Source organism: Mercenaria mercenaria, chromosome 2 (assembly GCF_021730395.1).
Source record: "Mercenaria mercenaria strain notata chromosome 2, MADL_Memer_1, whole genome shotgun sequence".
Lineage (NCBI taxonomy): Eukaryota > Metazoa > Mollusca > Bivalvia > Venerida > Veneridae > Mercenaria > Mercenaria mercenaria.
In genome coordinates this window covers 92,681,060-92,693,427 of record NC_069362.1, presented here as the reverse complement: position 1 = coordinate 92,693,427, position 12,368 = coordinate 92,681,060, and the positions used below count along the sequence as shown (strand labels likewise).

Genomic DNA, 12,368 nt, shown 5'->3' with positions numbered 1-12,368 from the left:
TGAAGGCCCTGTATCGCTCACCTGACCTACAGACCTAAAGATCATTAAGATTAACATTCTGACCAAGTTTCATTAAGATATGGTCATAAATGTGGCCTCTAAAGTGTTAACTAGCCATTCCTTTGAAATGACCCCGTGACCTAGTTTTTGACCCGATATGACCCAGATTCGAACTTGACCTAAAGATCATCAAGTTTAACATTCTGACTAAGTTTCATGAATATACAGTCATAAATGTGGCCTCTAGAGTGTTAACAAGGTTTTCCTTTGATATGACCTAGTGACCTAGTTTTTGACCCCAACTGACCCAGATTTAAACTTGATCTAAAGATCATCAAGATTAATATTCTGACAAAGTTTCATTAAGATATGGTCATAACTGTGGCCTCTAAAGTGTTAACTAGCTTTTCCTTTGATTTGACCTGGTGACCTAGTTTTTGATCCGACATGACCCAGATTCAAACCTGCCCTAAAGATCATCAAGTTTAACATTCTGACTAAGTTTCATGAAGATATAGTCATAAATATGGCCTCTACAGTGTTAACAAGCTTTTCCTTTGATCTGACCTAGTGACCTAGTTTTTGACCCCACCTGACCCAGATTTACAACTGACCTTAAGATCATCAAGATTTACATTCTGACCAAGTTTCATTATGATATGGTCATAAATGTGGTCTCTACAGTGTAAACTAGCTTTTCCTTTGATTTGACCTGGTGACCTAGTTTTTGATCCTACATGACCCAGATTCAAACTGGACCTTAAGATCATCAAGATTAACATTCTGGTCAAGTTTCATTAAGATTGGGCCAAAATTGTGACCTCTAGAGTGTTAACAAGCTTTTCCTTTGATTTGACCTGGTGACCTAGTTTTTGAACCCAGATGACCCAATATCGAACTCGTCCAAGATTTTATTGAGGGTAACATTCTGACCAAGTTTCATTAAGATTGGGCCAAAAATGTGACCTCTAGAGTGTTAACAAGCTTTTCCTTTGATTTGACCTGATGACCTAGTTTTTGATCCCAGATGACCCAATATCGAACTCGTCCAAGATTTTATTGAGGGTAACATTCTGACCAAGTTTCATTAAGATTGGGCCAAAAATGTGACCTCTAGAGTGTTAACAAGCTTTTCCTTTGATTTGACCTGATGACCTAGTTTTTGATCCCAGATGACCCAATATCGAACTCGTCCAAGATTTTATTGAGGGTAACATTCTGACCAAGTTTCATTAAGATTGGGCCAAAAATGTGACCTCTAGAGTGTTAACAGTCAAATTGTTGACGACGGACGGACGGACGGACGACGACGGACGACGGACACAGGGCGATCACTAAAGCTCACCTTTGAGCACTTCGTGCTCAGGTGAGCTAAAAAGCTACTGATGCAGATCAATTATGGCTTACTTTTCCCCATCAAGATGGCTCTCCATTAAGAGTTTCACATTTCCAGAATATTTTGTTAAGATGTCCAGATGAAAGAAACTTTGCTTTTATTTTCCAAGACTGTATGCCAACATGATTAGATTAGATGTTTAGATATTTGAAAATATGTGGACTGTTTAGTCTGTAAGTGTTTTGTTTATTCAGTTCCAGGGTCAGAATATTGAAAACTGAGACCAGTCTAGTGTGTGTTCGGTTTAACGTCTTTCTCAACAGTTTTTCAGTCATATGAACGATGGAGAGTCCAGTCTAAGAATGAACTATTGGCCAATTTCAAAACCAGTCAGATTCTGGAGTTTCAAGACTGGTCTCCAAACTCAAGTTTTATTTACCTCGGTTCAGGAACTATTCAAATATAATAATTAGTATGCTTTTACTGTCACAGACTATTTTCTCGCTTTTTTGGTTTATTGTATTTAACTTTCAGATTTTTGCTTTTTTTTAAATTATCCGAAGTCAAGACTGGGTTTTCTTTTTTCTGCTACACTATCAACTGTTTCTGCATTAGAGATGCACAAAAGCTTATCATAAATTTCAGGATTAACATAATTATACAACATGTAAAAGAAACAGCCAGACTATGAAACAGCACAATTATCTTTAAAGTGCTTGTCCTGATGGCGCAATAAAAGTTAGCTATGATACAAGATAGCTTTTAAAATGTCACCCAATAACAAATGGTTGGAACATCCTGGTTGTTGAAACAACTGATATTAGCAAACCTTTATAATATTGATGATAATGGTTATTGGTTATTGGAATACACCCAACAATAATTGTTGACAAGTGTAAAAGTGTGATTGTATCTTTCTAAGCAGGGGGTATTTGTCCTACCAATTCACCCAGGAAATAAACAGTATTTAATGCTTAAATAATAGCCAGGAATCAAATTTCTGTAGAATATGTTTTTGTTTAAGGCCACATGTCTTGAAAGAATGGAGTTCAATATGATTACCAGTATTTAAGTTATACCTCAATAAAACAATGGGAAAAATGTAGATAGTTATTTGAGAAAAAGTATTAATTTTGGCTTTTAATTAACCTTTAGCCTGCTGGCGGCAAGTGATTCTGCCTTTGCGACCAGTGCAGACAGTAAATTTTCAGTAAAAACCCCTTTGAATAATAAATGGTACTGCCCAAATTGAATGGTGGACCAGTCCATTTTAGAAATTTAGCAGGGTAAAGGATGATTATAAGAAAGATCATAAAGGGAACATTTTGCTGTGTAATCAAGGTGTAAGGAAACCACATAATTTGCAGTCTACGTAAGTCCTGTCAACAAAATGTTGCTCAAGGAGGAAGGAATAGCTTTCACCATTTGAGACGTTTAAAGATGGCATAAGTAACATGCGTGGAGAAAACGAAAATAATTTTACATCTAGATGCACTTAGTTCTGACAAACTTGTACAGGCATTTTGTTCCTGCACAAGCATTTGGTAAAAAGGTTTTACTGTTTATGGCATGTGTGTCTAGAATCAGATGAAGGAGAAAAGATTCTAGATGCACTATTTATGGAATTTCTACAGTTTCCTTCCTGATGATGACATATTATATCTGAATCCTGACATTTAGAGCTCTGTAAGTCAATTTAACATCTTACAAAATGAGACAATTACATTATTCTGCTGTGTTTCATCTGACACTAAAAACACAGCCAATATAGAGCAGTATTTGTGATTGGCCAACAAATTCTTAACAGACTGATGTTTTTTATTGACTGTCTGGAATGAGCCCAAAAGACGGTTAAGATAATCTCAACCAGTTCTCAACCGATACGTAGTTGCTGTTAATTATTGATTGAACATTTTGCATCATGCAACAATCAGGAACTGGAGTCCAGAAAAACAAGATTCCCTGTAATATCTAAACTGAATCATTTAACGATTAAGGAGTAGGAATACTCTTGATAATTGATATTGCTTTTTGTCAGTCAATGTTTGCCATTTCATCAGTTCTGTTCTATTAGCATAGAACGGGTATGGAGTTCAGTCCCCAGAACTTCACTGTTCTCCAGGCCATACTGACAAAGGGAACTTGTCAAAACCACTGAACATCCAGAAACCAGTTGAATGATTACCTAGCATAAAAGTAGCCAGTTTCTAACCTTAACTTCTTGGTGGTGGAGGCTCCAAAAGCTGTTGAATATATGCTGGTATTTGACCTTTAAACATAATGGATATATACTTTTTTTGAGGATGAATATAAATATATAAGTATTTCCACAAAAACATCCCAAATATAACTTCGAAACAAGAATGATGGCTTATTCTAACACCACCCAATTTGTTTTCCTATTAAACAAAGAAGGCTCAAAACTGTGTTATTATTCAACAATTCATTTTTCTGATGTCACAATTATTACATCATAGCATTAGACAGCAAAGAATGGAAAAGACATCAGCAGAAATCAGACACACATATTTGATGGATATCGTCAAGGACGTACATAATAATCCTTGATAACCTGTTAGAATCAAAATAATACATCTCAAACAGTGATTTGCTCATGAATTAAATCATTGTCATTTAGATGCGTATTATTATATCAATCGGGCTGTGCCATTGTCATATAATTCCTTTGCATGTAAACTCCAAACAACGACAAATCACTGTTGGGATATATCATTTCTTAATTCATAAAAATACTAAAATGTTTTTCCTTTTTAAAAAAATACTGTCATAATGCAATATTTCATAAACACTGTAGACAGCAATATCTTATAACCTTAACTTCATTTCATACATCAATTTCGTATCAACTTCATCTGAAACCTTATCAGTCTGTGTGATTACAGAAACACAACTTGAAGGGTGAAAAAAAAACCAACCAAAACATTAGTGATGATGCAATATCACGATGAGATTCAAACATCAACAAAGGTGCCGATTTTATGATGATGGTTTTTACATCTTGCCAGATAAAACTTGCAAACAACTTGGTAAAATGCAGAGGTGGAATATAATCGCTTTTTGATAGAAACTCACTATCTGGAACAAACCAGACCTCTGTAAAGTACATCAGATCATGGTTAGATATGGTGTTTTGTTAGAGGCATATTTATTTCTCATTAAAACTGTACTGGTTAAAATACTATCAAACGATTGTGTAAGCATACAATATATATGTAGTAAACCTCTATGCTGATATTTGTATGTGATGTTGTACATGCTAGAACTCAAGTGCCTGTTATACTAATAGACATGACTATGTTGAGTATTTCAGTATGATATACAGGGTTTTTGACTCTATTTTGTTGAAAAAAATATTCATAGAAGTTGTATACTCTGTCAGTTCATCACATTTTGTTACCTGTGCCAACAGGAGACCTTTTGTCTCTTTTGTGCTTGTGTTATGGTTGACCTTCTGTCTGTCATACATGGATGTCAACCTTGGTTTTTGTATCAAGGCTGCCCTTCTGTCTCCCTTTTACTATATACATAAAAAAGTCAAACTGTGTGCTTTGTCATTGCTGACCTTTATCTACCTTTATCTCTTGGAAAGTCACAATCTGGCACTTGTATCATGGCTTTTAAATCTGACACATGGGAATCAAACCTGGGTGCTTGTGTCGTGGCTGATTTTTTCTTGTTAACTTTACTCAAAGAACTACACAGAATAAAGAGCTAGCTCATATTCCCTGCTTATCACTAGAGTTTGGTGACTTGAATTTGGCAATATATAGAGATAGTAACTTTACACATGCAAGTAAAGAGGTGCTTATAAAAAGACCAATTGACGTGGACATATAGGAGTTTTAAGGCTAGAAAAACATAAAGAGCAAATAACTTTACACAATCTGTACTTACAGACCATTCAACCAGCCCAACATGCAGGTGAAGTAGGTGTGTGGGAGTTTGGGGCTACAAACAGCAAAATCATACTAAAGTGCAAATTAATCACAGACAAGGGATGGTTTCAAGGCATGACCAAGTAATCTACTGAGAAAAATGATCTGAGATAATTATCTGTAACTCACTTTAATAATTATAGAAATGTACTTTTAAGACATCAAATACGGAACATTTTATAATGAAACACATAACACAGGTGGGGTTGCTTTCAGTGTATATAATGTCATTGAATTCCAAACCAGCAATACAGAGAAGTGAGTCAGGACAATTAATGCAAAGGCCTGTATGAATTGGCTGATAATCCAGTCAGCTTGAATAAATCTTATTTCTTGAAAAAAACATGAAGGCACAGAAACTTTGCCAAAAACAATCAACCTGGCAGTAGTATGAATATAAACTATTTAGCTTTTGTATCTGATCCTTTGTACAAAGTTTGAATGGGTTTTCAGTTACGTTCAACTAACAGCTATGTAGAAGTAGTCGGAATAAACTTCTGACAGTTTTACAAACTGGTTGAGAGATAGATGAGAAAAGAAAAAACAAAATCAGTATGATCATTACAAAAAATTGTAACAGGAATTCTAACAAACAAAAGCTAAAGCTTGTATGATACCCACAAGAAATTCAAACTGATTCCAAGGAGACTGCATACAACAAGTTCACAGAAGGTAATGGGTACAAATCACTATGATTTATATGCCTGGAAGATTTCCGAAGTTTTATCTCCAGTCAGATATCTACCTGAATAATTGTTTTATCAATATTTTAATAACCTTTAATGATTCCATCAATGATATGGCAGTTTTTTGAGTGCAAGTGTATCAATTATAGCCATTGTTACTTGTGACCTTGTTAGATAAATTTCTTTTTTCCCCACCTACGCAAACTGCAATGACTTATTCAACCCGAGTTTTATTCTGCTAATGCAAATGTACATCAATTGAAATTTTCATTTTTTATTTGCAATATGCAATGCACTAGACACTTTAACGATCAAGTGAAAATACATGTAGGTGTGTGCTTATACAAATATTTACGGACAAGATATCATATCTACATTCTAATACAAATGTATGTGAGGGACTTTCTGGCAACTAGAGCAATCTCTTTAAGGTAGCAGTTGGTAGTTTCCAGCCACAGATTCGAATTGGCCAGGGTCAAAATCTGTCATTAGAGATAAAACCTTGAAGTGAAGGCTGTTTTGATGTTTGAAATATTTGTTGATGTGAGTTTGTGATTAACAAGTTTAAGAATGGTATGTTGCAGAAATTCTGGCAGATACGAATGTAAGCTTGATGTCATCATTTTCATATAAATGCTTGAAATGCATATATACCACTATCAGCATTGAGCGTCTCGTGAACTGTCAAATGTCATATAGGCCTCACACAGTTGAAAATAGTGAAAAAAGTAATCGGTAGACAGGTATTTTTGTCCAGCTCTGCAAGTAATACTTGAAACTGAGTACAGAATGCAAGTGGCCATTTGGCTCTATCATTTCCCCTAACATTTTAAGGCCAGTTGGAGATATTGCTAATTTGGGCTGAAATGTCATGTATTTTCGCCGGCTGAAATTATCTTTCAGGTGGCTTGTGGATTTAAAAATCTATGCTTTGTATGAAGTTTACTATGTATTTTATCTTCTTCTTCAAGCAAGATGTAAACCGGTATCTTTTTATTTTCAGGTCTGCATCTCATAAGATATCGGAAGCCGTCTGACTTGGCCACATCGCTCGGAAGTCCGAAGTACTAGAAAAAACCGCCATCTGCTACCTTAAGGCAAATTATTAGCAACAGACACTGCTTTTTATGCAAGGGAAGTAAAGTAATCTATATGTTTAACCTTCAAGTGAGAACTTGACCTTGAACCTAGTGACCTGGGTTGTGTACTATGCATCTTACCTTGAAGATCAGGTTAATAACTGATGTTAGTTTCACGAGAATGCTTCCAGTCAGATACAAATTTGAGCTAATTTATCTGACCTCTAAGTGTGACCTTGTCCTTGGACATAGTGATATGGGTTCTGAATTCTGCACATCATCTTGAGCTAAAATATATGTTGTCAGTTTTATAAAATTCTTCCAAGCAGTTCAGAAGATATGGAGCAGACACAAATTTCAGCTATTTGACCTTTGGCCTACAAATGTGATACTGGACCTAGTGACTGGTGTTGTATATTCTGCATGTCTTCTTAACAAGATATACAAATGATGCCAGTTTTATGAAAGTCTTAGTGGTTTAGACAATACTGGGCAGGTATGAAGTTAAACTGTTTGACCTTTGCCCTTGAAGTGTAACCTTCAGCTATGCTGTATGCTCTACAAGTTGCTTTGATGAGTATATTTTATAAAAAATATTTCAGACAGTTAGGAACATACCACTGAGGGAAGGACAGAGGGATATGTTTGACTCCAGTAAAACAACTATATACTGTCCAATGCATTAGACATCTCCACTATTTAGCTACTTAGTGGATATGTGCAGGTTTTGCAAATGTTTATCACCAATATGCAATACCGTATAACCCCGTTTAAACGCCCCCGGGGGCGATGCATTTTACGAAAAATTTGATCCGAACAATGTCAGTAACTCGTATAAACGCCCCCCTGTTTATCCCAATTCATGCACTGACATAACCCGATACGTAATCGTACTGGGAATCTGTGTAAAGTCGCGCGCTGAGTGACATCATCCGAGTTAAATTCGATCAATACTGTAGCGTTTATAGCGTGGCATATTCAGTACTTTGATACACACAGTAGATTTATTTGTGCCATGCCTGTTGACGTGTTTAAAAGTTTGTGTTAATAAAGTGTATTTTTTTTTTTGAAATTCATTTGTATTGTTATGGAATTGTTATTATCTGGATATTATTGTGTTTGATCTAGGACCAATTTTTGAAGGTAAAATTTTTTTATTTTCCCCAAAAAACGTGGGGGGGGGGGGGGGGGGGGGGGGGGGGGGGCGTTAATTAGAGGGGGGGTGTTAATACGGAGTTATACGGTATTATGTTTAGTGCATGTATATGTGGGTTTCTTTCCAGTATATGTGGTTTATTTTCTATATAAGTCGTTCCTGCAGGGCTTTAATATGTACTGGTATGTATGACCAGTAGAAAGTTTCATCCTTGTGTGTAGACTGTATCTTACATATGAAATTGCTGCAGGTAGTCATTGTAAAAACAGTTACCAAGATGATATTTTCATTTTTTTTTATCTTTTGGCAATGTACAATCTCTTGCCTCAGAGCAATAATGTTGTTTCTGCTTCCTTGATTTTATATACTGCCATATCAGTTTTGAACCAATGTAACAAAAAGGATGTAGGTTTCTTTCTGATATGTATAGTTTATATAGCGGCCTCCGTGGCCGAGTAGTTAAGGTCGCCGACTTCAAATCACTTGCCCCTCATCGATGTGGGTTCAAGCCTCACTCGGGGCATTGAATTCTTCATGTGATGAATCCATCCAGCTGGCTTACGAAGGTCAGTGGTTCTACCCAGGTGCTCGCTCGTTATGAAATAATGCATGGAGTCACCATATGGCCTAAAATTGTGACGGTGCGATGTTAAACCCAACAAAATAAATAAATAAATAAATGTATAGTTATATTCTATCAGGGATGAAACCTATGATAATGTAAAACATTTAAAGTTCTGTACATTTTTGTTTCCACTCTTTATATATATCTCTTGTAAGTTGTCTGCACTATGTGACTCAATATTCAACTGTATAGATATATTATGGGAGTTTCTGATAGAAATTAGTAATTAATATTCTGTACAAGAAATTAAAGAAGGCGATTCCTTTTAAAACATCTAATTAATATTCCGAAAAAGAAATTACACCCCATGGTTTGTCTTTTGAAACAATAAATGAGAAAACCAACATAGTGCTTTTGCGACCAGTAATGGTTTTTCTAATTGCAACGGGCCTTGAAAGCAAACAGCATGGATCCTGACCAGACTGTGTGGATGCGCAGGCTGGTCTGGATTGCAAATGCACTATGTTGGTTTTCTCATGGCGCAGCTGAAATCAATATCATCTTTACATTATAATGCAAGGCAACTTTGATTTGCATCTTTTATCCACACTTGTGCATTAGCTCCTTTTGTCCTGTATCAATCTTTATTTGATCATGGCGATTTAATGCATATTGCTGTAAATTTTGTAGCAGGTTGAATAGAGGTCTATACAGGTCTTACATGTCTGCCTGTGAGACAAGGTTTTCCCTACTGCAAAACCAGGTTTATTGTTCATGTAGTTCAGAGGGTTCATCTTTGCCTATCAGCTTAAAATGAATCTCAACAGATTTTAGCATTAACCAGTTTTATGTATGTAGTATATTATGTTTTTATTTGGCTAGTACTATTATGAAGTCACTTAAAAGAATGCTATTTAAGGCAAAGTTTTTTCCTAGGAAACCGTGGCATGTGATCTGACAATTGTATACTTTTCTCTCAAGTTCTTGTTTACTCTATTTAGTAAATTATTCAAACTTTTAATCTTGATCCTTATTAAAAGTATGCAAAACTGCACAAGTAAACCACATTTCTGTGTCTATGTTCATCAAATATTATTCTACAGATCCATCCAGGGCAGACATTTGTGGCAGAAGTTCCAGCTGCCGACTTACTACGGATGACAGTTATGCTCAGGCTCATTTTTTCTCTGCAGAGAAAGGCCAAAGAATATTAATCCTATCTTCCCTTCGAAAGAATTTTACTAATGAATTACATTCTAAAAATCTCTTTAAAAGAAAAACTTAAGACATCTTGCAAATATATAAAATTTCATTTATCGGAGTATAAAAACTTGACATAAACATACGAACATTATGGTAGAAAATATACCTATAACCTGAAGTTGTTGACGAAAACAATCGATTTTGGTAATTAATTTTCTTAATGTTATTTCAGTAACACATCAACAACATTATATCTAAGAGAATTCCCACCCGTAACCATTACAAATACCACATCGTTTGTCATACTTACTGTCATAGCAGTGTCTCGGAGTCTTCATTGTTTGGCAAGTAATTACTATCTAGGGAATCGAAGTCATTGTCATACTCAAACTCGGTCTGTGCAATATTATTCCGTTTGTACATGTACGAGTTCGTAAAAGGTTTTGCTGAATTGTGTATGGAGTCATTTTCATTGTTTGAGTCGCGATCAATATCTGTGATATTGCCGCACATGTCCGACAATTCCCGAGCACTACACTGAGGGGTATCTACTGGAATGGTATTATTGAAGCGGGAATAGTCTATCTGGTATTGTCCGTTTTCTTTCTGGAATGTCACGAGGCGCTCAAACCTGTGACCCCAGAGAATCTCACCCGGAAGGTATGAGCTTCGTGCCTGAGTTGTCATACCCGTTGACTCCACAATACCCTCCAGAATGACGATAAATTCAAACTGTTCTTTGTGCAAATCTTCTGGGGACATTTCCCAAAATGGCGAGTCTTCAGTAATTTTATGAACAATTATCACAGGCCAGACTAAAAATAATCTATCTTGACCTTCATTAAAACCCAAGTCTACATCAAACTGATATAATGGTAAAATTTCCCCTTCTTTCGTTATTTTTTTCTTAATCACTACACCTCGTATATGAGCTTCTACGATATGTGATTTTCTCATGTCACCAACACGAAACAATAAGCACATTTCCCCATCTTGTTTGCATATACAAGCATTCTTGCTAAACATTAGTGTCTCAGCACGCTTTTTTGGCCGTGAAAGCTTTGCAAAAACTATTCCCGTCATCATGGCTTGACATATCACGCCAAAACACGATTGTATCATCATTAAAATAATTGCTTCTGTACACTGTTCAGTAGTATGTCTAGAACCATAGCCTATCGTATGCTGTGTTTCTATGGAAAATAAAATTGCAGAAGTGAAAGACTTTATTTCCTCAACACACGGTTTCCATTGCTCATTTGCTAGATTTTCCTCGTCTAAATCTCCGTGTGAAAAACAAATGAGCCACCATATTAGTGCAAAAATAAGCCAGCTGAATATAAATGCTAACGTAAAAACTAACAAATTGTATCTCCACTGAATATCAACTAATGTGGTAAAAATGTCTGCGAGGTATCGTCTCCTCCGTTTTCGAATATTTGCTTGTGTAATGTTTACTTCACCATTTTTATAAACTAAACGTCTTCTCATACGTTTTGAATAGTGTCTGTCAGCACGCCGTGAAACCAAACTGCTTTTGCTGACTGGAGGGTTGCTTTTTGCAACAAATTCTGCAAACGATTCCTGTGACCTCCTCTCTGGTTCCGTGTTATATTTCTGATGCCCACTCTCCAGCAAGTCCGGTTCCCCACTGGCAATGCCATTTGGGGGACCAGTAGTAGGATATCCATAACCTGTTTCCATAACAACCATTTGAAATAACCGCCAAATCAGGCCCAGTGCATGTTCTATGCCAGTGTCCTTGAGATCTCTGTACGCTACTGGATCCACTTTTGTTTTAATGCAAAACTGGTTCTGGGTGAAAGGTTATGGGGATGATCAACTCAATGTTCTCACTGAAAAACAAAACAAACTTTTAACAAATATAATATGGCTGAAAGTTGTTCTCTTATTCTAACAAAGAAAAATTTAAACTGACCTACAATACAGACTATAAAGAACAGTTTTGTTATTTTTGAAAACATCTCTTTTACAGATAGTCACAGCTTCCTTTCTGTCTAAACTGCTTATAGAATGTACTGACACTGCCGTTTTACAGAGGCCCAATAGGCATAGCTGAATTCAGAGATCTTTGCATAGATCTATGTTACAGAATAAAGAAGTAAAAATAGGAAATTAAATTTTACATGAAAATATCAAGTTTTTAGTGATAGAAATTCTGTAAGTGGGACAGAGTGTCTTTTATTATAATTACTGCCTCAAAATCACTTATTTCAAAAAATAACTTCAATAACTAACATAAATATTTTTAAGTGACTTTCAATTTAATTGAAAAATAAATAATGCGAAAAAACTGACATAAAATTTTAAAGCAATTAGCAGCTTTAAAAACTACAGCAAACTTACTATTTGAAGCTCTTTGACAT

General features: G+C 35.7%; 1 protein-coding gene and 1 long non-coding RNA gene across 11 annotated transcripts in view; one reads left to right on the top strand and one right to left on the bottom strand.

Moving 5' to 3' along the window:
* LOC123564584 (G protein-activated inward rectifier potassium channel 3-like) overlaps positions 1 to 12,368 on the bottom strand; it is a 159,702-nt gene that overhangs the window by 22,081 nt on the left and 125,253 nt on the right. For all 10 annotated transcript variants that reach the window (XR_008369938.1, XM_053537216.1, XM_045358271.2 and 7 more), the window contains one exon: positions 10,292 to 11,837. Coding sequence is in view for 9 of the 10 variants with exons in the window: in XM_053537216.1 (XP_053393191.1) it covers positions 10,294 to 11,694 (1,401 nt within the window). In the remaining variant the exon portion in view is untranslated. The remainder of the gene's footprint in view (positions 1 to 10,291; positions 11,838 to 12,368) is intronic.
* LOC128555281 (uncharacterized) overlaps positions 7,842 to 12,368 on the top strand; it is a 67,833-nt gene continuing 63,306 nt past the window's right edge. The window contains exon 1 of the long non-coding RNA XR_008369940.1: positions 7,842 to 8,200. This is a non-coding gene — a long non-coding RNA (uncharacterized LOC128555281). The remainder of the gene's footprint in view (positions 8,201 to 12,368) is intronic.